Source organism: Notechis scutatus, chromosome 1, assembly GCF_049901735.1.
Source record: "Notechis scutatus isolate UNSWTSFEM ecotype Mainland chromosome 1, rNotScu1.2, whole genome shotgun sequence".
NCBI classification, from domain to species: domain Eukaryota; kingdom Metazoa; phylum Chordata; class Lepidosauria; order Squamata; family Elapidae; genus Notechis; species Notechis scutatus.
Genome location: NC_142009.1, coordinates 29,799,922 through 29,827,093, shown reverse-complemented (window position 1 = coordinate 29,827,093; position 27,172 = coordinate 29,799,922). Strand labels below are relative to the sequence as shown.

Here is a 27,172-nt window from a genome sequence, read left to right as displayed (position 1 = left end):
TTTGAAGTTTAACTTTGTTGTTGGTTCACCTGTTAACAGCTTTGTATTTATATAGGAGATGGATGGCAGGTCAAACTGATAGCAAGTAGATATAGAAGTTTATAGATTTTAGGCCTGCTTTGCAAGGGAGTGGGAAACCAATATTGTTGCAATACATTTAGTATTCAACTGAGGGAGGATAATATATTTGTTTTAAAAAAATCTTTTTTGGGGGGAGTTTGCATTTTACCTTAACTCTCTGAATGAAATAAATAAATATTCAGAAAGAAAAAGAAATAAAAAGCCAAACAAGACCAACCAGAGCTAGTTAATACTTGGAAAACTAGGGTAGGCCAGGAAGTTTTTAAGAAATTCCCAAAAGCACCAGTGGAAAATAATTGCTACAAAACTAATCAACAGGAGTCAAATTTGATTAGCAAATGCCTTTATAGTTAACAGATGCAGTCAACACAATGATTCAGACCAAAAGCTAGTTCCAGTATCAGAATAAGCTCTGATTAAGGTCACAAGATCCTGTTATCTATATGGAAATCCAGACTAGCCATGTTACAGTCTAGAATTGCTATCTCCCTGCTCCAGATATGAAGGTATGTTTAAATTATTTCACCTACCCACCTACAGGTCTGGTCATCTGGAGGAGGGAGGGACTGAGAAGATTCACTGAATATGTTAATATTTATATATAAATAAGCATTGTAAAAAGTAGAAGCTGGAATCACCAAAGTCCAAGATAATTCAAGACTATATTTTAAAAAATCTAGGAATGCATCTAGCCAGCGTACAGACAGAATCCAAATGTTTTATTTAAAAAAAATAGAGTGGGCAAGTGACAGCAATCCAGTGCTTTGTTTAGAAGTTAATTAACTTTCCCAGCAGGAGAAAAAAATGATTGTGAACATTATTGTTCATTAATGCTTTGTGACTAGTTTGACCTATTGCAATTGTTTTTGTGAATGGACACATCCTCCTTTCACACCAGCCAGTTTAAAAGAGAAGAAGATGCTTTTAACATTCCAAGTGGGCTCCAGATTCAAAGAAGTTGGAGAGCCCTGTTATAACACAAGCTTCAGCCATAACAAAGAAGGAAGGAAGGAAGGGGCATTGTTCGTATCTGAAACTGTCACTATTCAAGTGAGCTGGAAGGGAAGCTCAAGCTAGCAGAACAACATGAATACTCTTGTATATCTTTTAACACCTGTTTCTAGCCTGGAGGAACTTTCTCATTTCCTTCCAGTTCTACTCCCTTGTCTGTATTACCTTTTTAGATTCTAAGCCAGAGGGCAAGATGTATGGGTTTTTTTAAAAAAATACTGATGTGAGCTATTTTAGGATACAAGTTTTGTCCAAAACCAAGGATAATATGTAGTAAAGAAAGCTATAAAGTTTAATATGAAGGCTTCTAAAATTAGTTTTTCAGGACCCAACCATCTTCCACAGTTCAGCTTCGTGTTAATGCTGAAATATTTTTTTTTTAATCACAAATTGGTAGTCGTGATAGATTTATTTTTATCTTGAGTGTGCACTGCTTTTTCCTAGCCAGGGTTAAAGCTTTGCACTCTCTTTAGACATAGCCATCAGATGGAGAGCCTCTTGATACCAAGGCAGAAAGCCTGAAATGATCTCTCCTAAGGGACTATTTGTTCCTCTGTCCCCTCAGCTTCATTACAGTTCCCAGGATAAAATTACAGCTTGCAGTAAGCTCTAGGTCTGAAGATGGCTGCTCCAGATGGAATACAGTAATCGTGTTGTATCTAAATCATTAAAGCCATTGGCAAAAGCCTATCTTTTTAGTTTCTCCTTTGGGTATTTCTTTAAAACCTGAATCAAAACATTTTTTTCTGAATTCTTTTTATAGAACATGTGCCTTTACGGTTTCATATGCATCTGATCTATTCAATATAGATGTTTTTCCAAAAGCGCTAAACTTTTATTATCTGCACAGTATTATTATTATTATTTTATTTTTTTACAAATTCTACTAGCTCTGTTCCTGACAATAACCAACAGCTGAGTTATGGGTAAAACAGAAGGCCCTATCCTCTTAGGAATACTGCTGCCACTTTTGTGAACAGTGGGAACTTGTAGGAAGCAAGTGAAGATCAAATGAGATGTTGAACCCTGTTTGCCCCTCCTCCCACTTGAAAGTCAAAAAGGCTTTTTACATGTTGATTTATGACTGCCAGCATAAGTATAACTGTGAGTTAAGGATCAAATCCTTAATAGTCCAAACCCAATACAAGTTCTCATCCTTCTTCCTAAAATATAAAATTAACATTTTATTTTTCACATCTGTGCATTTCCACAAATAGCATTATCACTAACACCACAGCCAACATAACCACTGTAATAGTAATAATAAAAGAGTTGCACAAACCAAAGCAAATATAATTAAGACGTTCAATGGCTCAGGGATGTTTTTAATTAATTTTCAATTCAGCACCATGAATTCAGTTCTGTGCCAGAAAGGTCAGCTGTTGACAATGGGACACTTAAAGGCCATTGCTTTTCAATCTGCATGGCTCACATGTTGCCATCATCCATTTTCTTTCATTTTGAATGGCTGACAATTAGACACATTCAAGGTAAACTCAGTGTTTATTTTATTCTTTTACAAAATTCAGCATAGGAGTATTGTGCTCAAGGTTTTAGAGCCCCAAGGCTTTAGACTCAGGTTTTTTTTCTTAACCCATTATTTAAAATGTGATGCTGAGCTTTTAAAAAAATCCCCTGTAGCAGAGTAGGGAGAAAGGAAGGACCATTTACAGTGGTTGGCATTCCAGAATGCCACAAAACAGGAAGTTTCCCCTCTATTTTACCTTCCTGTTGGCTCATCTTCTCAAAGGAAAGGAGATCCACCATTTTGACAGAAAAGCATACAACAGAGTGTCAATTGGAAATTTTTATCATGCGTGCTCAAGGTATGGTGAGATCTGCTGATTAATTTGAAGGCCTGATAAAAGGACAATTCATATGATTGCTTATTTTCTTCTCATTTCACTGGAAGAATGATAGATTGAAAGCAACAATTTTCATTCCCCCCAGCAGATCAAGCATGAAATAGAGAATCCAGTAGAGTAAGATTCAATCTAAGCTTCTTCACATTCTATGCCTTTCCAAATTCATATTTGGGATTATATTTAAAGTGATCACCAGTAGATACTTAAAATCCAAGAGAGGGTAAGTGTGTTATAAACTTTATAAATGAACGAAGGCCACTTGTTATGTCTTTGAAGCATATTAGCATTGTAATCCGGGTTTCCTCATACATATAGAGGTCTGGAAGCATCACAGCTTACTATGGACAATCAGAGCAGCCCTACCTATTGAGGGGAACAACTTGGATTAATTGCAAGCTACAACACAAAGATGGAAGGACTCCTGTTGCAGCGTAAACACTCCAAGCTTAAGAAAAAAATACAAGCTCAACTCAAAATTGATGCCTGAAAGAACTGGATAAGCAAATGCATTGCTCAGCCTGGAAAAAGGGGTGAGTCACATATTTGCCAGGAAGTAATTTTCTCTTGCAAGTAGCAAGAGTCAGAATAAGACAAAATACCTTCCACCTTCATCTCCAAAAGGCTTCGTTTAAATTGAATATAATGAACAATGCCCTGAAAAGTCTGTATGAGCATGCAAACCTAAATGTGCAAAAGAGAGGTCACTACAGGCCGGTTAAACTCAACTTAAACCAAACGTGATTGATGACATACTTCCAACTTGCCCTTCCTTTTGCCTTTTCTTTGGAGGACATTCAGCCACCTAGGAGTTCTGCAGCATCACTATATAACTGCAGCATAAATGTGGGACAAGGACCCACTTCAGTGAGAAATGATCAGCACCATGAAGAGCTGTTCTGCCCGATGTTTGTCCATCATGTTCGAAGAGGATCTTGACATCTAAAGGAGTTCTAGGCTGTCCACAGTGTGTCCACAGGTGGCTGGGAAGACCTATACAGGCACGGTGTTCTGCTACTTTATCAAGGACAGATCTGTGTTGTTCTCATGCAAATGAGACTATATATTTATGTAGGATTGGCCATTCCTTAAGACTATGATAGGACTGATAACTGTGAGCATTTGTAATTTAGAGTAAATGTTAAAAGGGGAAATAAGGAAATGGGTAGTTAATGCTGCCCAAATATGGGTAACATTCAATACAGCTAAGCTACAAATAAGCAATGCAACTCTACGGAAGTTTTGGCATTACCAAATGGTCCATGGGGGAGAGGCACATAGAAATTATATTCCCTCAGAAACATTTGTTACAGGAGTGCCAACTTTTTATAGATGCTATAGGAATATGGGTAATTTATTATTATCTTTCCACAAATAAAAATAAAAAGCTGAAGTGGAGACTCAATTAAGGTTAGGGGTTTAGAAATGACAGCAGTTATTACACTCATTTTTCAGTTGCTCCAAAACTGTTTACTGGTGGCCTACTTTAGGAAAGAGTCATACTGGAATGGACCTCTTTGAAAATTAGCAATTTTGGGTATGAAAGGACTAGGCACAAAAAACAAATTTAGAAAAAAATGGAGCTTATACATAAGTTGAGGCTCACTCACATACCTACACACGCATTGCCAATAAGAGATTTCCAGAATGTTTTAACAACAGCTATGAATGTAGTTAAAAGTGAAAAAGGGATACCAAGAGGAAAAGGGCTACGAAACTAGGCCAGAGAAACCTATTGAGTTCATGCCTGTGTCTGCAGAATTGATCCTGGAGATCAGAATCGATACAGATTCCATTAGCAAGCCAGAACCAGCTTTTTGTCTTGAACGCAGCAGGCCATCAACCATATAGAAGGAAGGCAGGGGACAGAAAATATCTGCACATGCAAGAGATGTAGAATTATGGCAGATTCGCTACAAGTCCTCATCCAAATGGTTTAACAAAGATCTCATTCTTTTCTACACTCCCGATCAGCCTCCCTGCAGACACATCTGCTTCTTTAAACATGCTGTTCTGTTGACACTATGCTCATAAGTAACATAGCTGCCCATATTTTATAGCTGTATTCACATGACTCATTGAAATACAAATTTAGCAATCCACCAGGTTAGCTTCCCATGCTGCCCAAACTCAGCCTGAGCAGTTAGTCTGCGTTTCAGTATGTCATGCAAACCCAGAAAATTGGGTCAATTGAATAAAACCATGGTCCAGTTAACCATAAGGAAACTTGGCATGAAAACAGAATCAATAAATAATCTGTCAATCAAGACCTCTGAGTTCAACCAAAGCTTCCAAGGCAGAGCTTTGTTAATGGCAGAAAAAGCAGCATCTAGGATCTGGGAAGGAAAAGTAGGAAGGAGGTTTCAGCTCTCTTTCCCCTGAGGCAACAGCAGCAGCGGTGAACCATTGGGAGCACAGGGAGCACAGACAGGAAGCTACCGTGGTGTTGTGAGATAATCCATCAGCAGGCAAACAGGACAGGCAGCGTTCTGGGAGGACCTTGCTTTACAATGAGGTCAGTGAGAGAGAAAAGAAGGAAAAAGCTTGAACATAGCAATTAGCTCCTTGGAACTACTAAGGGAAACGGATGAGATCTGGGATTCCGTGTGGAGGGAATGTGTAATTTCCTCTGTGAAATCCTGAGCAGATTTGAAGCACATTAGACCAAAGAGCAAGCAGTTATGAGCCTCTGGTGACCAAATCCAACTTTCCCAACTGCATAACTTGCTCACTGAGGAATACAGGAATTTCTTAGGTCTCTCCTTCCCTCCAAGCATCATTAGTGCTGGGAAGAAAAAAAAGAAATCAAACAATACCCCTCCTTCCTCCCTCCTCCCAAAAGGTCTTTAAAAGCATATCTAAAACACTTTCATTTTAAATAATAATTAATATTTTTAAAACCCCAGTTATACCCTTGGTGAAACAACTTACTGGGGATCTAAAGAAAGTCTTTTATTTTTTTCTGAATAAATGAGTCAAAGCTGTCTCGTTCAACGGAGTCCTGTGCCACACAGTTCTGGCAGGGCTTGCATCCCAGTATAAACAGAAAGGGGCAACTGTCTCCCAATTCATTGACCTTTCTGCCTTGTCCATAGGCCAGTTCCAGACATCCACAGCTGTGTCTTATGTTTAGATGAATTTGAAACATTTAGTCTTGTCATGTGGTAACCGGGTCTTGAAGAGGACTGAGTCAACACGGAACTGCGTATACAGCAAGGGCATGTAGCCATAGACTTTGACGAAGAAGTTGATGCATTTGTGCCGCTCGTGAAAATGGGAGTCGTCATGAGAGAGTGCCTGAGGACAGCCAGGGCAACGGAAAGTCCACCGGGAAGTCACCTGGGCACAAGAGAGAAGGAAACATGATCATAATTATACTTGTGTTCCTGGGAAAAATTGCCTTTCTCAGTATTTCGGCAAGCACTGACCTTGATTGGTGGTTTCCTAGTAATATGAGAAACCAGGAAGTTCATGGCAATATCCTCACAGTTTATATATTCATCTACCATATCACGGATGGCCTGTGGCATCACATAAGAATACAAGTAGGCGTAGTACTACAAGAAGAAGATAAAATGAGCACACAATTTTAAAAAGGGCCAAAAGTACAAAAATGTTACTGAAGAAGCAGAAGCAAAATCTTTTATCAGATGACCAGAGATGGTATTCAGCAGGTTCTGACCAGTTCTGGAGAACCAGTAGCGGAAATTTTGAGTAGTTCGAAGAATCGGCAAATACCATCTCTGACTGGAGATTTTACAGCATCCTTCCTCTGCTACGCCCACAGAACTGGTAGTAAAAATAAATGAATCCCAGCACTGCAGATGATGTTAGATAAGCATACTAACTTTACCCTTTAACCAAGATACACTCGTATAATAAAAATTTTCACGACAGCTAACATATGTGCTCTCTAAGAGTCAAAGTGACATCACCACAAGTGGAAATATGAACTTTTTATCTCTAGCTACATCTTCTCACCAGAACAACAGAACTAGAATGAGTCTGAATATAAGGCAGGAATCGGCAACTTGTGTCCTCCAGAGATGTTCTGCAGTTCCATGCTTACGAGCTCCAGGCAACATGGTTAATATCAAGGGATCATGAACAATGCAGTTCAAAATAACCAGAAAGGCAACTGCTTCCTTATCCCTCCTTTAAGTTATTTCCAAGCAAAGACGGGAAAAACAGAATTAATTCTAGTCCCACCTGCACTGTAGGCTATTAGAGAATACAGTTCAAATTAATGATTTTTGACAAAGAAAGTTGATACCATTCTAAACAATCCACCATTGTCTAGATAAAATACAAAATCTTTTATCAGAGTCCTAATTTTGTTTTTTTTTTTAAAGGTGGGTGGGGGGTGGGGCAATGCCTTAACTCAGTTCCTGCAAATTTGGGAACTGAACTCTACTCTTCAGAAAAGTAAGCTACAGGGTCTCCAACTAAACATCAAGGAAAAGGAAAGTTTGAGTTTTTTCAAGTCCATACTTGATATTTTCTATGTGGTCATGGTCTGTGAAAATCTCACTCTCTTTCTCTCTGTCAAATCCATTGAAAAGAGGTGATTCAGAACACAGAATAATAGATATAAACCACTTAGCTGAATATTATTAAAGCGACTACATCATTTTTGAGTCTCATGGGACTTGTGAAAGCTGCTTATGCCTGGGCATGCTTAATTATTTCAAACTATATGCCACTCCATCAAGAGACAGGTTGGAAAAAGCAATCCAGAAATAAAGGAGAGACTCCTGTTTGATTTTCCATCATCAGCCAATTGTAACTGGGTAGAAGAAGCACGTATCCCTCATAGGCACACCTAATAACCTATTACCCTGATGTAAGATAACTGTAATTCTACTTTTGGAGGATGAGAACACCAAGGCTAAAACGGAAACTTTGTGAAATTGTATAGGGTTGACTTTTATTTATATTTCTCAGCTCTGGAACACGTGAACAGCAGAAAAGGAAGGGCTGTACTTTATTTATTGATTAATTTAAAACATTTGTATGTCCACCCACCTTAAGCAACTCTGTCTGGTTTACAATCAATCAATAAAACAATCATAAAACAATAAATAAAAACTCTGTGCTGTAATCATCCCCCTTGGAATGCCCCAGAGCAGGCACAGCTGTCCTCCTTCCATGCCTTCCACCCAACAGGGTGTTGCACAAGGTAGGGGCAGCCACACGAAAGTCCCACTTCTAAGGTCCCACTAGTTAGCAAGATTTCAGAAAGAGGACCTGGAGTTTGGTCTCTCTATCTCCTCTATTCTTAGGGACAGACGATTATGCAAATATTCACATCCCAGGCCCTGTAGGGCTTTAAAGGTGATAAATAAAAATTACAAACTGAGAGGGAGGGAAAGATTAAGAAGAAAAAGAATGTAATGCTCCCAAGAGAAGTTGCTTCAGAGATTCAATAGGCAATTTGTGACTCGAATTCAGTAATCCCAATGAGCAAACAACCCTATTCAGTCCAAACCCAGGATTTTGACCATACAATAAACCAGGGCCTTGATAGGGAACAGCAACACAGGGATTATTAGTAGCTGTTCTCCTTTACTTCCAACACATAGTACAACAAAGCCAAACATACTTGCACAGCAACACATAGCACATAGAACTGCTCACAGAACACATAGAAGTGCTCCTGGCCACAGATTGATAGTGATATCAATCTGTATGATAGTGATATCAATCTGTGACCAGGAGAATTTCAATTTCCATGCTACACTTGCTTTAGAAAACTGAGGAAAAACTTAAATTCTCCACAATTAGTAATCTTGCAGTTTTCCTCATTAGAACAAGTATTTGGCCTAAGTCATCATAAGAAATACAGTTCTCTCTAAGGATTTGCCCCTTACTTTGTGAAAAAAAGCAGCACCCGTCAGCACCATGGACAGTTCACATGAGTAATTGGAATTGTAGAGCCAGGACTGGTGAGGGATGTCCCATGCATGGTACCTCCCAGGGAATCCTACAATGCGGTCGCGAGCTTCTCTCCAGACCCTACAAATACAAACAAAATAACGTAAGCAGGCAGAGAAGAGGTGGAACATGCTCGAGATACAAGAAACAGAGAGAAATCCCCCAGATCACAATGATTGCTATTATTGAGTTGTCTACATTACACATTTAGATTTTAAACTTTAGTTTAAAGGGTTCCTCTACTCCCACTTTCTAGAATTGGGATGAATGGGCCTCCACTTCTGATGCATTAAATATTAGTACAATAATGCTCTCAACCTTTTTTGTGAGAGAAACTGATGAAGTGATATAACACTTTGACTCTCTTTTTCATTGCTTGATCTTCAGCACAGATAACAATCAAAATTCTAATTATTTTGGCAATGAAATCTGAGACCATCTCCTATTAAGGCTATACTCAGACATTCCGACACGAGGACAGCATAAAGTCTTTGAAAAAGGAGCTTTACAATGGCAGAAACGAATATAAAGTACCTCTTTTCAAGTCGTTAAAGCAGCCACATCATTTTCAAAGAAATTTCTGTATCTTTCTGAAGCAGTTGTCAAAGCTTTGGAATCAATTTAGTTGCTTTTAACAATTTGAAAAGAGCTGCTTTTCTTGCACAGGAAATTTTATCCGAAAATCCTGCCTTCTTCTTGCTACTCTACCTTCCAATATTGGCTTATGTCCCTGTCTATGATATTCCCATGGCTGTTTATGTCATGCCAGCAAACAACAGGCTCTTTTAATAGTGGTATAAATAGCAATTTGTTATTAAAAATGAAGTATGCTAAAAATGAGTGTCTCCATATGGTGGAAATTAAGAACAGAGAGAAATGCAACCACATAGCTGCTCTTTCAGAAAATATCCTATCAGGTTGGGAAAGATTATTTTCACTTCTTAGGAGGGAAGGGAGGGAAGAGAAGATAGTCAAGGCTGTAACGTAATTGTTTTCATTCTTCTGCTTTAAAAATATTATAAATAGAACACGTGCACACCCCTCATTATTGTGAAGAGGAAACAATAGCAATAGCAATAGCACTTAGACTTATATACTGCTTCACAGTGCTTTACAGCCCTCTCTAAGCAGATTACAGAGTCAGCATATTGCCCATATTGCCCCCCCAAAATCTGGGTCCTCATTTTACCCACCTCAGAAGGATGTAAGGTTGAGTCAACCTTGAGCCTGGTGAGATTTGAACTGCCAAATTGCAGGCAGCCAGTAGTTAGCAGAAGGAGCCTGTAGTACTGCACTCTAACCACTGCGCCACCATGGCTCGGTGCATGAAAAACAATGTTATAATGGCAAACATGAAAGAAAGTTATACTTTGGCTTCAAAATTCTATCATTCCCAGTCAGCACAGAAATGGCCAAAACAAATAAGGATAACAGGAATTGTAATCCTCCATCTCTGCAAACCTTGATGGAAACGGACAATTAGTTCAGACCTGATACTAATGGCTGATGATTAAAAGTCAGATTTTACTCACCGAAATCCAAACATGATCTCATCATGGCGAAGGTGGGCATCATCATCAATGGACAAAATGGCTTCTGTTTCAATCTCATCCCAGGGCAGAAACCGATTATTCAAACTATTCTTCTCAGTCCGTACAACCTAAAATATATATACATTTTTAGACTTAGTTTTTGTTTTTTCTTTAGGATGTAGCATCTAATAATCGCAATAATGGATATAATCACACCAGAATTCGTTTAAGCAGATATATGACTGAAAGTACAAATCAGATATATCAGAGCTCGCTGCCTCATGTGCTGGCCATGCCCATCCCCCAGGCTTATTTTTGGGGTAGGGCTTATATTAGGCCCACCCAAAAAATATCAGGCTAGGGCTTATTTTTGGGGTGGGCCTTATTATTGAGGAAACACGGTATGTAGGCATAATAGAAGAATAGTAAACGACATTTCTCTTGGGGGAGAAGGTAGAGTTTTGGAAAAATGGTGGGAAGTTATGAAGGTTCTTGACTTCAGTTTTGTCCTTAACTTAGCGCAGTCTTCTCCTGCCTGCTGTCCCTGTCCCCTCCCTAAACTTTAGTGCTTAAGAACACTCAGTAATCTATCTGAGTGCTCTTTTTGGACTTTCTGTGACAGACCATGAGAAAAGATTCCCATTTGGATGCTGCCTTTCCCCCATGATGTCTACTGATTATTGTGACAGGTTAAACACACACACACAACACACACACACACACATATAGTATTCAGCTTTGTTCGGGTATTTTCCCACGTCATTATAGTTGTGCTTTTGAAGTTGTAGCAACGTTTCGGCAGAATCTCATGTGCCATCATCAGGCTTCTGTATTGTGTTCGTTTGTGAGTCAGGTCATAGCATTGACTTCAATGGCACCAAAACCCTAGCCACTATAGAAAACCCCAGCCACAGAATTATCAGAGAAGCCATAGAGATTGAAAAAAGACCTGAAAGAATGAATAGAAGAGATGATTCCACCAGACTGTCAATTATTTGGAAGCCTGCATTCACAAACAAAAAAATATCCATACCACAAGCCAGGCAAACACCTGGGCACAAACAGATCCCCCCTGATACCTCCAGCTCAAACACACCCTAACCAGGCACCCAGATGAAACCTAGCTTCCTAATAAATGATAGCCGACCATTTACTCGGGGCCAAGCTGCACTAAAAGCCTCCAATACAGGAACACAATGTTGCCGGCCAATCAAGACAAAAAAAGCCACAAAACAGACAGAAGATATTAGAAACACCAATCAAGCAGAACACAGCAAATTCCAAGACCAATAAACACAGACCAAGACTCCCAACCAATCAGGATGAAGAAAAAAACATTCTGGCACAGCAGTAGGCTAGCCCCAAATTTAAAACTGAAATGGCTGTGAAAGTCTGACTCACAGACGAACACTATACAGAAGCCTGATGATGGCAGATGAGATTCTGCCGAAACATTGCTACAACTTTAAAAGCACAACGATAATGACGTGGGAAAATACCCGAACAAAGCTGAATACCATACATGTAAGTACCCGCAAAAACTTAAGAAAACATATATATATGTATGTATGTATGTATGTATGTATGTATGTATGTATGTATGTATGTTGTGGCTCTGAGGTTTGAGCCTGCTTTATTAGAGGACGAAGTCTCAGACAGTGGGGAAGAGGAGGTTTTGGAAATGCCTTCCTCCCCAGGACCTTCCTCTTCGGCAATGCCTTCCTCCCTGATTGTGCCTCAGGTGTCGGCAGATAACCGGGAGGGAAGACCTGAGGCTAATCAGGAAAAGGAGGAGGGCGTATCAGAGTCTCTGACTGAGAATCCAGCAGAGGAATGCTGGCTTGATGCGAGGCAGCGGCGTAGGCAAAAGTGCGAGCTGCAACGCAGAAAGAAGGGACGAATCAGAGACTGAGATGAGGGACTGACACGCCCCACAGGGAATAAAAGTGGGTGTGTTCGCTCTGGGAACTTGTTCGGGACAACGTGTTACTTATGGAGAGAAGCTTCGGAGTATCCTGTGTGTGGTGACAGCTTGTATGATTTGTATTCCTCTTATCTGGTCGGACTTGGCAGACAGTGTGTGTGAGACTGCCAAGAACTTTATCGGCTCAAAGGAGTTAACTCCATAATTACTGGACTTGCTTGCTTGTTTGTATTTAGTTGGAAATTTGGACTTCTCACCTCGTTTGTACAGGTGAGACATAATACACATATATATATATGTCTCATTCATCATCTTCAGGCTTGTGTCTTCGGCTTTGTGCTTCTCGGAGTAATGTGAGCTTGCAGCTGCTTCTTCCTTTTAACTGCTAGTGGGGGTGTGACTTGGTTGGGTGGGGGCTTGGCTGTGTTCTGATTGGGTGGGGGTGTGTTCTCATTGGTTGGGGGTTTGGCTGTGTTCTGATTGGTTGGGGGGTTGGCTGTGTTCTGATTGGCTGGGGGTGTGTTCTGTTCAAGTGGGGGCTTGGTTGTGCTCAGGTTAGTCTTAGTTGCTGGGGGATTTGAGCTGGTGAGCTGTGATCCTGTTGTTTGGCTTCGCGTTCGTGGTCATGCCACATCTTCATCGTGGGCGTCAGTTTGCTTCATGTATGGGTCGGAGGGGTTTGAAGCGGGTAGTGATGCAGCTGCGGTACGGCTTCTGGTCCATGGTCGTGTCTCATCTTCTGTGTGGGTGTGAGTCTGCTTTCTACGTGGAAGTGTGGTGGTAGCATCTTGTGTGGCCCTCGTGGGTGTGGGTCTGGTGTCATTCTTCATGTTAGGTACTCGTTTGTTAATGAGGGCGGGTTTCCAAATGGCTGGTAGGCGGGAGGTATCATCTCGTTTATTCATGCTGTGTGGGCATTTTTCTATCTCTATGGCTTCTCTGATTATTCTGTTGTTGAAGTGTTCGGTTTTGGTGATAGTTCTGGTATTTTTAAAGTCAATCTTTAAAGTCAATCCTGTGGCTTTGAGGTGTTGGACCAGGGAAGAGGTTGGTTCTTCTTTTTTAATTGAGTTCTTGTGTTCTTCAATGCGTGCACTTATTCTTCTGTTAGTTTGTCCGATGTATGTGGTGGGGCAGGCGGTGCAAGGGATGTCGTATACTCCTTGGTTTTCTAACTCGATTTTGTCTTTAGGGTTTCTTAGGATGGTGGATATTTTTCTGTTTGTGCAGAATGCTGTTTTAATGTTGTGTTTTTGGAGGATCTTGCTGATTTTGTCTGTAGTACCTTTTATATATGGGAGGAGGGCTTTGCCGTTCTCTTGTTCTCTGTCTTGGATTTTGGTTGGGGTTTCTTTTTGGATTAGGTGGGTAATCTTCTTTCTTTGGAATCCATTGGCTGTTAGTACGTTAGTGAGAGTGTGTAGTTCGGTTTTTAGGTGTTGTTCGTCGGCTACGCATTTTGTTCTGGAGATGAGTGTCTCAGCTACGGAATTGATCTGTGGTGGGTGGTGGTGTGAGAGTGCGTGTAGGTAACGGTTTGTATGTGTTTTCTTCTGGTAGATGGTGTGTCCTAGGGAGCCATTGGATTTTTTGTATACTAAGACATCTAGGAAGGGAAGTTGATTGTTAGCTTCTGTTTCCATGGTGAATTGTATTTTGGGGTGTAGGCTGTTGAGGTGTGTGAGGAAGTTGTTCAGTTTTTCTTTCCCGTTTGGCCAGATTATGAAGGTGTCATCTTCGTATCTGAGCCAGAGTTTGGGTTTGTGATCATATTTTTCTAGAGCTTGTGTTTCAAATTGTTCCATGTAGAGGTTTGCGATGATAGGTGAGAGGGGTGATCCCATGGGTGCTCCTTCTATTTGTTTGTATTTTTATCCGTTGTAGGTGAAGTATGTATTGAATAGGTAGTGGTTGATCAGATCTAGGATGTGCTTGGGGGGGGTTGTATTTGTTTTGGATGGCTGTCAAGGCTTCTTTTATAGGCACTTGGGTGAAGAGGGATATGACATCGAAGCTCACTAGTAGGTCGCTGGGTTGTAAGTTTTGTTTCTTTATGATCTCGATGAACTGGAATGAGTTTCTTACGTGTGAGTTGATGGATTCTGCATAGGGCTGTAGTTGTTTGGTGAGAAATTTGGCTAGGTTTTGTAGAGGTGAGCCTATGGAGCTGACTATTGGTCTAAGTGGGGTTCCTTCTTTGTGTATCTTGGGGAGACCATAAAGCTTAGGGCATGTGGATGATTTCTCTCTGGGTATGATTCTTTGCTGGATTTCTTTGCTGATGGGGGAGGCTTTTATTTTGGATCTGGTGGTTTTTTCTAGGTAGGTGGTGGGGTCTGTGTTTAGGGGTTTGTATGTGGGGGTGGGGTGTTTATTTGCACAAACCTTTTTCATGGGGAAAATATCAAACACAGAGTGCACTGTTTGAATTGGTATATCTTATTGAAAGAGTAAGATATTTTGGCACTCATTTGCCAAAGATTTTGTTGCCTGTTTCTGTCTCTTTGGGAATAAGAGTCCCTCTCTGAGGGAGATGGGCAGTTCAGAAAATGGAAAAATAATTCAACAAGCAAACAAACAAACAAACAAACAAACAAAGAAGCAAGTAGGGCTGAACGGGAAGCCAGGATTTGGCTGGAAGCCAAATCTCTGATCTCTATTCAGTGTTTTCTTTGTGAGTTCATCATGTATGGGTATACGTTCATTGTAGAACAACTGTTTGCCTCCTTGGGAAATCAGAGTATAAACTGCTATTCTAAAATATCAAGTTCCCACTGCTACAAACATAAATAACTCTTTCCCACAATTTCCAGAGTGATATTTTTTAAAAGCAAGCAATGCCTATGAAGAAAGAGCACCGTGGCAATAACAGGTCATAATAAGAGTACCCTTGGATCCTGTCATAAAAAGAAATCCTACCCTGAAACTGTTAACAGTGGAAAATATTTATTAAAAAGAACTGGGTGACAGTTGATATGATTAAGATCCTGCAATAAGTCAGTGTTAGCCTTTCTCCCTGTCAACAGCTAACAGAAGGGAGAAAGCAAGCAGTATTTTAGAAAATATTAATCCAAAACTGAAACATAATTAATTAGAAAGAAAAACACAGTAAAAACAGAATGGTTAATCAATTACTATGGCCCAATGCACAGAACTTCCCACTCAGGGTTCTCCTGACCTCTGGACTTTTTTTTTAAAGACATGTTATAGTGAATTCCCAAAAGCTTCTGCTGTTACAGCATGAACTATCCTCTGTAAGAAGAATATAAGAGTGAAATAATTCCAAACGCTGGAAGCTACGGATGAAATAATAGAAGACCTGCTATTTATTAAAAGCTCTATGTGCATCCATTACAGCCTTATCTCTTATGAAGATTGTGAAGCTTTAGGTTATGTGCAAAAGATATGCATTGCATATATATATGCACTGATGGAACGTATCATAGGTTTTTTTTAATAAGGAAATTAGTAATATCATACAAACATAAAAATAACCAGCTGCTCTTTTCTCAACAATTATGGTGGCTAAGAGAAAACAAATAATTAAAAAGCAAAATTAGTCCTTATATTTCCTGGATCTTAAATATAAAATAGATCAGAATACACCACGGAATGCATTCAGAAATATATTACATTTTTGTTCCAAGCAGTTTGAGTAACAATCAATAATCATTATTGCACTAACAATTATGAACCTGTACAGCTATATTGATTTTTACAGAAGGAAAGAATATTTACTTGGAGATATTTAAGGTGCAAAAAGCCTGTGAATCAATATGTTCTAAGGAAGTGTCTCAACCAGTTATATCAATTCTCCATTTTCTTGTGAAGACCACCATATACAGAAAACACTGCTGAGGAAAAGTGATTTTTTTCCCCTTAGACTATCTGAAATAAACAGCTTGATACTAGAAAACAGATTGAGATCTAATCCAAAATACATTCACTAAAAGTAAGGGTTGATTTAAATCTAAGATATTCATTTGGATACTTTTTGCAATAATAATCTGCCATAATAATATACCATATAAACTGCATATAATATTGAGCTGCAGTGGCACAGTGGTTAGAGTGCAGTACTGCAGCCTACTTCTGCTGACTGCCGGCTGACTGCAATTTGGCAGTTCGAATCTCACCAGGCTCAACCTTCTATCCTTCTATCCAAACTTGACTCAACCTTCTATCCTTAGGTGGGCAAAATGAGGACCTAAATTGTTGGGAGCAATATGCTAACTCTGTAAACCGCTTAGAGAGGGCTGTAAAGCACTGTAAAGCAGTATATAAGTCTAAGTGCTATTGCTATTGCTATACACTATACAGTGAATATACTGTAAGAGATTATTAAAACAAACAACATAAACCAAACCTGAGGATTTCGCTAGCTGAAAACCTTTTCTCTTGATATCTAGGTGGCATAAGAATCTTTCTTCTCTTCACTAGTAAAACAATTACCTATAATATAGGCTAATTAGAAGAATCAGTGAAATACATTAGCAATGAAGGGTCATATATAACATTTGAGTAGAGTATTATAGACCAACTCCAAAAAGTAGATAGAATCAAACCACACCTAACCTTAAATTCATTTAATTCAGATATGACACTAAATATTTTATTTATTTGGTACTGCATTTAATACTTTTCTCTCACTGTGACTTTAAAAATTACAGTCACAGCTATGTATAAAAGAGCTCAAAGAAACACAGATAAGGATGTGTGCTTCTGTTTTATAAGTAAGAATATACCCAAATCAAGTTGTGTATGATTGGAACTTATCAGATCCAGTCTACAGAAATCATGATTTCATAAGCAAATTTGTAAAAAAAAAAAATGTTTGTGAGTATCCAGGTTTGGTGTTAAACAAGCTCCCAAACAGCTCCCCAAATTCTGCAGACAATATGACCATTGTCATAGATTGTGGAAGTTGTCTACACTGCTGGAAGTCAGCTAGACTACATTGAATTTCATTTTCTTTTCTTTTCTTTTTTTAATAAAGTTTTATTTGGGTTTTCACACATACAAAATACAAGTAAAACATCTTTTTTGAAAATAGCATGGTCCCGGATTGAACTTCTTTATACAGACACAAAACTCAATTTCATGCTCCTTTTTGTATTCTATTCCAGATCTTATACTATTTTACATTTTCTATATAGTTTTTCCCCTCTCTTAATTTTCTCAATTTTATTTTGATTATCTCATCTCAATTCAAATCATTATATTTATACTTTTGTCTGTTCTGTTTCAATTTCATATTATCTTTTCTCATTAAACAAATTTTCTCCTGTAGTTACTAATTGGAGTATGACACCTTTATATATTTTAATTACATCCATTCAACACTTATTTAAACTTCAATATATACCTTAAGGTTATGACCTTCAATATAATACATAATACATAACTTCCAGTCGAATTCTGCTTGGTACATTCTTATAATACACATTATATTCTTTTTTTTAAAAAAAGATTATAAATCTATGTAATTATAAACCCTCATTCCATTCCAGTTCAGTTCTATCATTAATAATCATTAAAATCTTAACATCTTTAACACTTCTTTTCAATTAAATATCATACTTCCTTAAAAACACATATAATCTCCATAATTAATTTTTCCCTTATTTCTCTTCACATATGTTTTATAAATCATTAAATATACCTTTTGTTACATTTATTTATTGACAAGCATTCCACTGAATTACGATAGCTATTTTATCAGACATTTTAATCATACATTGTTTCATATTTTCTAAAATTATTTCTGCTTCTAATATAACCATACTATCTTATGTACCTTTGCAGAATCCCTTTTTCCATTAAATTTTCACTCATTATCTCTAAATAGGCCCTGTTTCTCTATATTTTGCTTCTGTCCTTTATAACTTCTTTTCCTTTCTTTCTTCCCTCTCATCTTCTCCCTCCCCTTTTTACCCCCTTGTCTCTCTAGTTCTAATTCTCTCTTCTGCATTTCCCTCTTCTGTTGCTTTCTGATTTTATACTTATTTTTCACTCTATTTTTTTTTGGGGGGGGGAGGTGTTTTTCCCAATCTTAAACTTTCCATTCTTCCCCCCCTTTCCTCCCCCCCCCAACTTTGATTACTTGTTCATTAAAGATGGCTTCTTCTTTGTTGCAATCTTCTTGTTCTGCAGGCATTTCTTGTTGTTTCTCATAATTCCAAATCTCCATTTCTAAAAACTGAAATACGAAGCCAAAAGAACCTCTCCCTTCTTGTGCATCTTCTTTGTACTTTTTAAGTTCCATTTTCAGTTCTTCTAAAAGTGGAGCCATTTTAAACAGTTTTAAACAACCACCCGATTGATTTTAGTCATTCAAAACAATAACCAAGAATCCAGAAATCATCAAGTAATCCAGATAGTCCCGAGTTATGTCTTCTTATTTCTTTTTCGACTTTCACTTCCTGGGGTTTTTGTTGTGATATTTCAGTTAGAATGTATCTTTTGGAAGTCTTGTTGAGATTTTGCTGCAAGTTCTTTTTTAATTCCAGGCAGTCTCCTCCCTTCCAGATCCTACCCTTTTATTCTTTAAATTTCATTTTCTTAGATAGGGCCCAGGGTTCAAGTTTGTGCTCATCTTCTGGAATGTTGGCTGTTCCTGCCAGTTTAGTGTCATCTGCAAATTTGATGAATTTGTGCTTCTATTCCCTCATTTAAATCTAAATTCCTCTCTAAGCAAAGGTAGTATTGCTATCAATATTGTGCCATTATGGAAATATATTTGTTTGGTTCTGGGACATAATTACATTTCCAATGTGGCTGCTTGATGAATAATGGGACCCAAAACTGTTGCACACTGTGGAAACAATGGCTGCCAACAGTTAAAAGAAACAGCAAGGATAGAAAAATGTAGACAAGTACCTTCTTTTTTGAAAAGCAAGTTTCTAACCCAAAAATAATTTGAAGGCATGAATTAGACACAGTTATAATAATATCACTTTCTAATGTATTTTTAGAATGACTATGATAATGATCTATCACTATTGTTGTTTGTATGTACTCTGAGAACTTATGTATTGAGACAAATTCCTTGTGTGTCTAATCACACTTGCCAAAAAGGAATTCTAATTCTAACAAACTAATATTACCAGTTAAAATAATATTCAGTGTGGTTACATGGCTGATCAATGCACTTTTTTTTCTCATTTTTATTCAATTAAGAAACTAAGCAAACCAGTCTTATATATTTATTAAAAAGAACTGGGTGACAGTTGATATGATTAAGATCCTGCAATAAGTCAGTGTTAGCCTTTCTCCCTGTCAACAGCTAACAGAAGGGAGAAAGCAAGCAGTATTTTAGAAAATATTAATCCAAAACTGAAACATAATTAATTAGAAAGAAAAACACAGTAAAAACAGAATGGTTAATCAATTACTATGGCCCTAAAAATAATTTGAAGGCATGAATTAGACACAGTTATAATAATATCACTTTCTAATGTATTTTTAGAATGACTATGATAATGATCTATCACTATTGTTGTTTGTATGTACTCTGAGAACTTATGTATTGAGACAAATTCCTTGTGTGTCTAATCACACTTGCCAAAAAGGAATTCTAATTCTAACAAACTAATATTACCAGTTAAAATAATATTCAGTGTGGTTACATGGCTGATCAATGCACTTTTTTTTCTCATTTTTATTCAATTAAGAAACTAAGCAAACCAGTCTTATATATTAAGAGCTCTGGTGGCACAATGGTTAAAGTGCTGTATTACAGATACAGTAAACTCTGCTCAAGCCTGGAATTTGATCTTGGCAGAGCTCAAGTTTGACTTAGCGGTTCATCCTTGCAAGGTTGGTCAAATGATGACCCAGATTGTTGGAGGCAAGATGTAAATAATGCTGACATTTTAAACTGCCCCGAGTGTGCTATAAACACCATGGGGCGGTACATAAGCCTAAATGCTGTTGCTATTGCTATTAATCAGTACCAGATTGTGGCTAGCCCAGCAGTGAGCATGAGAAGAAAATTCAAAGGTAGCATTAAAACAGCACTTAATCCTGCCAATTCAAAACTCTGCTTCACTTGGTCCCATTATCATATTATCACAGGGAGGTTTTTGTGCTTATGTTTCAAATTAAATGTCAAATATAATTTCCTGCCAGAACAAGGAACATGTCCGCTCCCTTGGAGGAGTTCTGACACGGTGACTCAGCATCTCACTCCTGCCAAAAAAATGGGAAGGGATATGGAGGCCTCTCCCTCTTTCCACAGAAAATCACAGGCACCTGAAAAATGTCCTTGTTAACAAATCAGAGCAGGCTGCGATTCTCCTTAGTTTCATTCTCCCCTCTTTGTATCAGAACAAACTGTTGGCTTGGATCACTCTGCGATAATTCCACAGTAGCTATTGCAATACCAGAATTGCTTTCAAGAAAATAGCAAAAGAGTGAAGAGAAACATTAGTTCCCATACAAAGACAAGATCCACAGGATATGCCTCTTTGAAGCAGGAAACATCTCTAGATCATGCTTCAGAGAAGTAAAAAGTGGCATGGTAGGAGTCACATCACTCTTTCTTCTCCTAAGTTGAACCAACCAACTGGCAAGGACAAGATGCCAGGTGAGTGAGATGCTGTTGCCAACAGCAAAAAAGCCCCCCTGAAGCTTGAGGGTACTGAGTGAGAGAAACTGGTGTTAAATGTTCATTAAGATCATGATAACAAGTGGCTACCACTCATTCCACGAGCTTCTTTTTATTTTTATTTTAAAGGAAAGCTGTCTCTGCAAAAGGTTGAGAAGCACTTCTTAAATTCGAAGTTCAAGGTGCGTATGGTAACGGTGCCAAAGAAAGCTTCTCTTGGCAGAGCTTGTAAATATTTTTCAAGAAAAGCAGTTTCCAAGAGATTCAAACATAGTAACTTTGCGTAAAAGGCTCTGCCAAACTAGGAAAGTTTTTTGTTAACACCAGAGGACCTCTATGGGCGTTTACAGCCGTGATAGAAAAAAGTATATTGGGACAGTGTTTTGACACGCTTAAAGCAAGGTTAATCATACAATCACTCATTACAGCTCATCACTTAACAGCTTTACTGAAGAGGCTCTGGAGATTCCCCCTGCCCCACCCCTTACTCTCAGATACAGACATGGGGTGACAAGGTGGAGGTTGCCTGCATTAACAAGAGTTTAGAGTCCAGAAAGGGTGTTGGTACTTACCTGATACGCCCGTTCTCTGTGAGCTGTGAAGAGCATCCAGAAGTGGGAGGTGCTTAGCAGAGTTTTAAGCCCAGCCTTTCCAGAAGAGACTGAAGCACCCACTTCTGGATGCTCTGAACAGCTCATGGGAGAAAGGTCAATGACAAGTATAACTCCATACTTTTCTTATCATCTAGCTCTGCATACAGTATTGATTCTGGAGGCTCTTATGTGGAGCAGATCCTGGGGAAGGGAAGAAGACAACGTTCTTGTTGAAGGCAGATGGACAACTAAAAGGAAACTGAAAAGTGGGCACAGGGACACAAAGATGTACTATAGGATTCTCCCTAAGGTTGTGATGGTTAGAACACTTTCCTGAGGACAGGAGGAAGAGGAAAAATGGAAGAGATGATGGCTTAGGGAAGCAACAAGGCCAAGATAACCAACAACCCTTCTGGCATGAACAAAATGGAAAAACAGAGAAGAAAGAACAATGGCTATTTCTCATTGTCTTTCCTCATGTTTTCTTCAGTATGCAATCATTTACTGTGATAACCACCTATAACTCCTCCCTTACACAAAATGAGTCTTCCTATATAAGAGCCTACCATTTTATGTCTTCTTCATGCCAGGCTGTAACTTAACAGCCTTAGTTGGCCATCCATGATTATCATATATCACAACTGAAGATAAACTAGATAACTCCATGTAAAAGTTATTTCACCTCCTTTATTTTGTCATATATATTTTTTATCCTTAGGTCAAATGGGTTGATTCTTTTCACTTTCAACAACTTATTTACCAATTTAATTCTCATAAAAGTATGCAAAATGCTTCAAGATCAAAACAGTTCATCCTCAAAATGGCCCTTTTAAAGGTCAGACCACTTCTGGTCACTTGGAAAGATCAAATAGTTCTTCCAAGGTCAAGAGGTTTCAATTTTGAAAACCTGTCATATTCTAAACCTCATACCCCAATATGCATCACTTCCATTTAATGAAACCAATCTTCTGAATATATGTATCTATCATCATTGAACATAGCTCATTCTTAGCACACTTTCCTCAATCCTCCTGATGTAAGAAGGCAGAAAATATGTGGCTATATATCTATAACCATTTGCAGACCTTTAAAACAGGGTAAGGTCAAAACTGGTATCTGTGCTCAAGGGTCTTGTCACGTCTTCACCTTTTTATTGAAGCCCCATTTAAAAAATAAAATTCTCTCATTAAATGACTTAAAGAATTCAGGATGATTTAGTCTGCTTGCATTTTATCAATTATACAGAGGATTTTCAGTACAGCAACTCCATCTGTTGTTGCTCACTGCCAAGTTTCTTCAATGAGCAGACTCTGGCCAATGCCAATGCCAGCAACTCTCAAATTGTAGCTCCATGAACAACACATGAGAAGCATTATATATTAAAAATAAAACCCCTAATTTAAAAACATCCATTAGAAATAAAATTGACCTGTAATAATAATGGAATAGTTCTTGAAAGAAAACTATGCTGTGATTTTTTTCATGAAAATAACAGTTTGATCCTTATATTCCAAAACACATTAATGTTCAAAGTTGCAACTCAGCTGTTCTAAGATGCAGAAGATGCTACAATGAACATACCTCCTAATTGGTAGGAAGCAGGCAAGAGTAATTTACAGGACAATCTCTAGATTACAGATCTCACTTTGCATAGAATAGCATGAATATGCTTGGGTTAATCTGGGCTTTAGTTATACTTGTGACTTATTTGCCCAAATATGCCTAAAGTGACCAGTAAAATATTATTAGTAGGAAATGTGCATGTGGCATAGATGTAATTAAGGTTAGTCTATACTTTCTCTGTCCTATTAACCTGTATCATGTGAGTCTCAATTAGCTCAAGACATAATGGACTGCAAAAGTCACTATTTATGGTGAAACCGATTTTAGCTATATTTCTTCCTCTTTTTATCACTTGCTTTTTGAATTGCATTGGTTTACTAATTTTTTTTCTTTTAATATGCTTTGCCCAATTTTACCTACCTGTTTTGTATGCTGATATGGATTCATGACTAATCAATAAATCATCATCATCATGTCTGCCAATCCCAAAAGTATGATAGCTAGGTATGATAGGTATGATAGGTAGGTAGGGACATTTGAATATATGATTCATCTACAATCTTTTGATATTCGACTTCAAACAGGATTTCTGCTGGATAACTAATGAAACACAATTCCCACAGAAAACTTTTGGCATGTGTATATCATGTTAAACTATAGCTGGACATTAACAGGTACCACTTCCAGCAGACTTAAATATATCTAGTGCAGTAAGCCCAACAGTGCCAAAAGAAAGAAAATTCAAACTTGCACTAAGAAAGCAAAATTGGGAACCCCAGATTTTTTTACTTCCCAATAACAAAATGTCACATAGCTTTGGACTAGAATATTAAGCTTTCGTGCCCAAAACAGGTATCTGGGTAGAAATGTGTACTTTAAAAATTAAATACCTGTAGTTCTAAGTTACGTAATCTAATTCAGAGAGGTGCTCACCAAAATAAAACAAGACCATTAAGGTATATACTATACAAGGGCAATACTGATTAAATGCTAAGGATTTAAGATTAAAACTAAGTGGTAAAAAAAAAAAGGCTTGTATATGTATACACATACACATACACGTGTACATCAGAGAACTGGTAATTTTGAGTAGTTCGGAGAACTGGCAAATACCACCTCTGACTGGCCCCACCTCCATCTATTTTCTGCCTCCCGGGTCCCAGCTGATCGGCTGGGTCTTCTTTTGTTGCTCTGCACAGGAGAACGGAGCTGGAAAGCAAGTTAGTGAGATAGGGAGGGAATGGGATTTTTCAGTATCCTTTCTCTGGAGTGGGGTGGGATGGAGATTTTACAGTATCCTTCCCTTGCCATGCCCACCAAGCCACACCCACCAATACACACCCACAGAACCACTAGTAAAAAAAAAAATTGAATCCCACCACTAATGTGCATTCATGTGTACATTTTCACAGCCATGAGTAAAAAGAGAAAGTTGCAATTATAAGATTTTTTTTAAAAAAACAAGCCAAATCAGATTATATACTGTCACTTACTGTCCAACCTCCTGACCATCACCACCACCCCGAGAATGTTGCTCCGTGTGAGAATACTTTTGTCATCTACCGCTGGAGTATATTATTGCTTTTCTTGTAGATCTCAGGGGCATACTTGTTTGTGTGGTGTGAATGCCTGTATGCAAATCTGCATCCTATTATGCAAACACTCTGAAGGTTGTGAGATGCCTTGTGGATATTAAGTAGTGAGATCTAGAATTTATTTGTGTTCAACCTTGCAGGTGAGTAGAAATATTTTTGAGTTGCTAAGAAACAACACTGAAAACATTACCAGTTATTTATCACAGGAGCAGTGGATTGATGAAGTTACACCATCATTTCTTGTGTTGGTGGAATTCATTGCCATATGAAGTTTTAGTAACCATAAACTGGCATGAAGTGTTTTGTTTTACATTTATTGCTATTTTAATTTGTTATTCACTGCTCGGAGTTGATTACTGAGTGGGCAACCATTTAAAATGAGTTACACAATAAATAAAAGCTGTCTGATTTCTTGGCGCTGCTTTGAAACTTATCCTTCTCCCTGTTTGCCAGATAATGTCTATTATTTACCATTCCTACTGTGCCCAAGGTGCCTTGCAAAAACTCTCTCTTCATGTCTGCTAGAAGTCGTGCCCAGGCAGCCCAAGCAGGGGGTTGGACTAGAAGATCTCCAAGGTCCTTTCCAACTCTGTTATTCTGTTCTATTCTGTTCTGTTCTGTTCTGTTCTGTTCTGTTCTGTTCTATTCTATTCTATTCTATTCTATTCTATTCTGTTCTGTTCTGTTCTGTTCTATTCTAAACACTGAAAATCAGTGGCTTAATTTTTTGCTGCTGTACAACATTAATGTACAATGATTAGGCCTAAGACTGGATTCAAATTATCAAGGCAGTGCTTAAATACTCTCTCCACAAATCTAAAAACTGGGGAAAAGCTTGAAAATTATGTCTTAGTAAACTGCGTGTATAGTGTGAGGAGGAAATTGTTCCCAGTTGCTGAAAGGTTGCCTGCTTGTTTCATTATTGATCACTTTAGCTTTGAGAAAACAAAAATTATTTTGAGTATATAATCTCAGTTGTTGGATGCAATTTTTGTGATACGTGGATGGGAACAGTACACATTTGATGTATTCCTCTTGATCAGACAGGATGCTCAAGACAGAGAGGAAAATAAAATTATTTACATGTTTTTCTCTGTTTTAAAAACACTCCATAATGTTGGCAAGATACCTTATTTACATAGGGTATTTGTTAAGGGGTGAAAATGGATGACTGGAGAAATTGTCTGCCTTGTTTCCTTGAAGAAGATGTTCAGCTTAGCTTCATCTCTCATCCACCTATGATATTTGAGGCAAAAGGAAATAGCTTCCTACACTTACTTTCTTTTTCTTTTATGCCTCCCAAAAACACATATTAAACACTGATTTAAAGTATCTTGGTAAATACTACTGCTTTTGCATCATTTGAAATTTTTACTCTGCAACCTAACTAACTCCCTAACTTTCTTTGGGAAGATTGGAGTGCTGACAGAAGCTCTCTTCATCTTTTATTTTCTGCAGGCCCGTTTCAAATAAATTTCTTTTATGGATGTGAATTTTGTAGCGTTTTAAATATGAACAGATTCTGAAATAGCTTTTCTCTTTGAGCAAGCTGGTTTCTCCTGTTGTTTGAAAGTTTTTAAATTATTTGTTGCATTTAGTATAAGTATCAATCTGGGAATTCAGCAAACCTGAATTATTAATGCTGTTGCTGGAATTTCTTAGACAAATAGCATAGCCTACCTGAAAGAAACTCACATTTTTCCTTCTTCAGTCTTCAGAATTTTTCATAGTATTTCCATTTGCAGAGAAGGAAAATTATGCTTTTGCATAGTGTTCTAGTAAAAATACAGAACAGGTGCAACTGCACTTTCTTCATTTGTGGTCTCTATAATTTACAGGTACAAGTTATGCACCTGTGTAGATCTCATTTGAAATCTTGTAGCATTTACAGAGTTCTTGGCAGGAGCCCTTCCACCACCAGCATTCAAAACAGTGGGAATTGACTGTTAGGAACTGGAGCATGAAGTTCACCGCTAGTTGACAATGCAATTCCTGAGATGGCCCATGATATTATAATATTCACATACTACCTTCCCACTCCATGCTTTTTGCCTTCAACCACTTAACCACCATGGTTTCTCAACTAATTATGATCATCATTTTAAGTAATGATTCTGTAACAGATGGTTTTACATTTCATTGCTTTTATACTCCTAGGACACGTCTGTTCTTCAGGATATCTCTCCAGGGCAGTCCTATTTGACCTCCAGCTCTGCATGGATCTTTCCCCACTACTAGGGATTAAATATGCATCTAAACATCTTTGAAGTGCCCTAATTTCTGAGGATCTCCTTCATTTCCACTATCATAAATTTTAGAATAATTTGCAAGAGAGGAATTACTGTGTCTTTGATACCTCCTTGGTTCTTTCAGCTTTGACTAGGCACCTAGCTGATGACTCTATTAGTTTAGTAAACAAATTTGCTAACTGTCACAATCAATCTGGTGGCCTGAAAGTTCAGCAGCCAT

General features: G+C 38.1%; 1 protein-coding gene across 5 annotated transcripts in view; it reads right to left on the bottom strand.

Moving 5' to 3' along the window:
• Positions 1 to 407: 407 nt before the first annotated feature.
• EXTL3 (exostosin like glycosyltransferase 3) overlaps positions 408 to 27,172 on the bottom strand; it is a 137,598-nt gene continuing 110,833 nt past the window's right edge. For all 5 annotated transcript variants that reach the window (XM_087960224.1, XM_026671509.2, XM_087960235.1 and 2 more), the window contains 4 exons: positions 10,421 to 10,548; positions 8,825 to 8,969; positions 6,383 to 6,511; positions 408 to 6,293 (listed from right to left, as the gene is read on the bottom strand). In XM_087960224.1, coding sequence (XP_087816350.1) covers positions 6,084 to 6,293; positions 6,383 to 6,511; positions 8,825 to 8,969; positions 10,421 to 10,548 — 612 coding nt within the window. In that variant the 3' untranslated portion in view covers positions 408 to 6,083. The remainder of the gene's footprint in view (positions 6,294 to 6,382; positions 6,512 to 8,824; positions 8,970 to 10,420; positions 10,549 to 27,172) is intronic.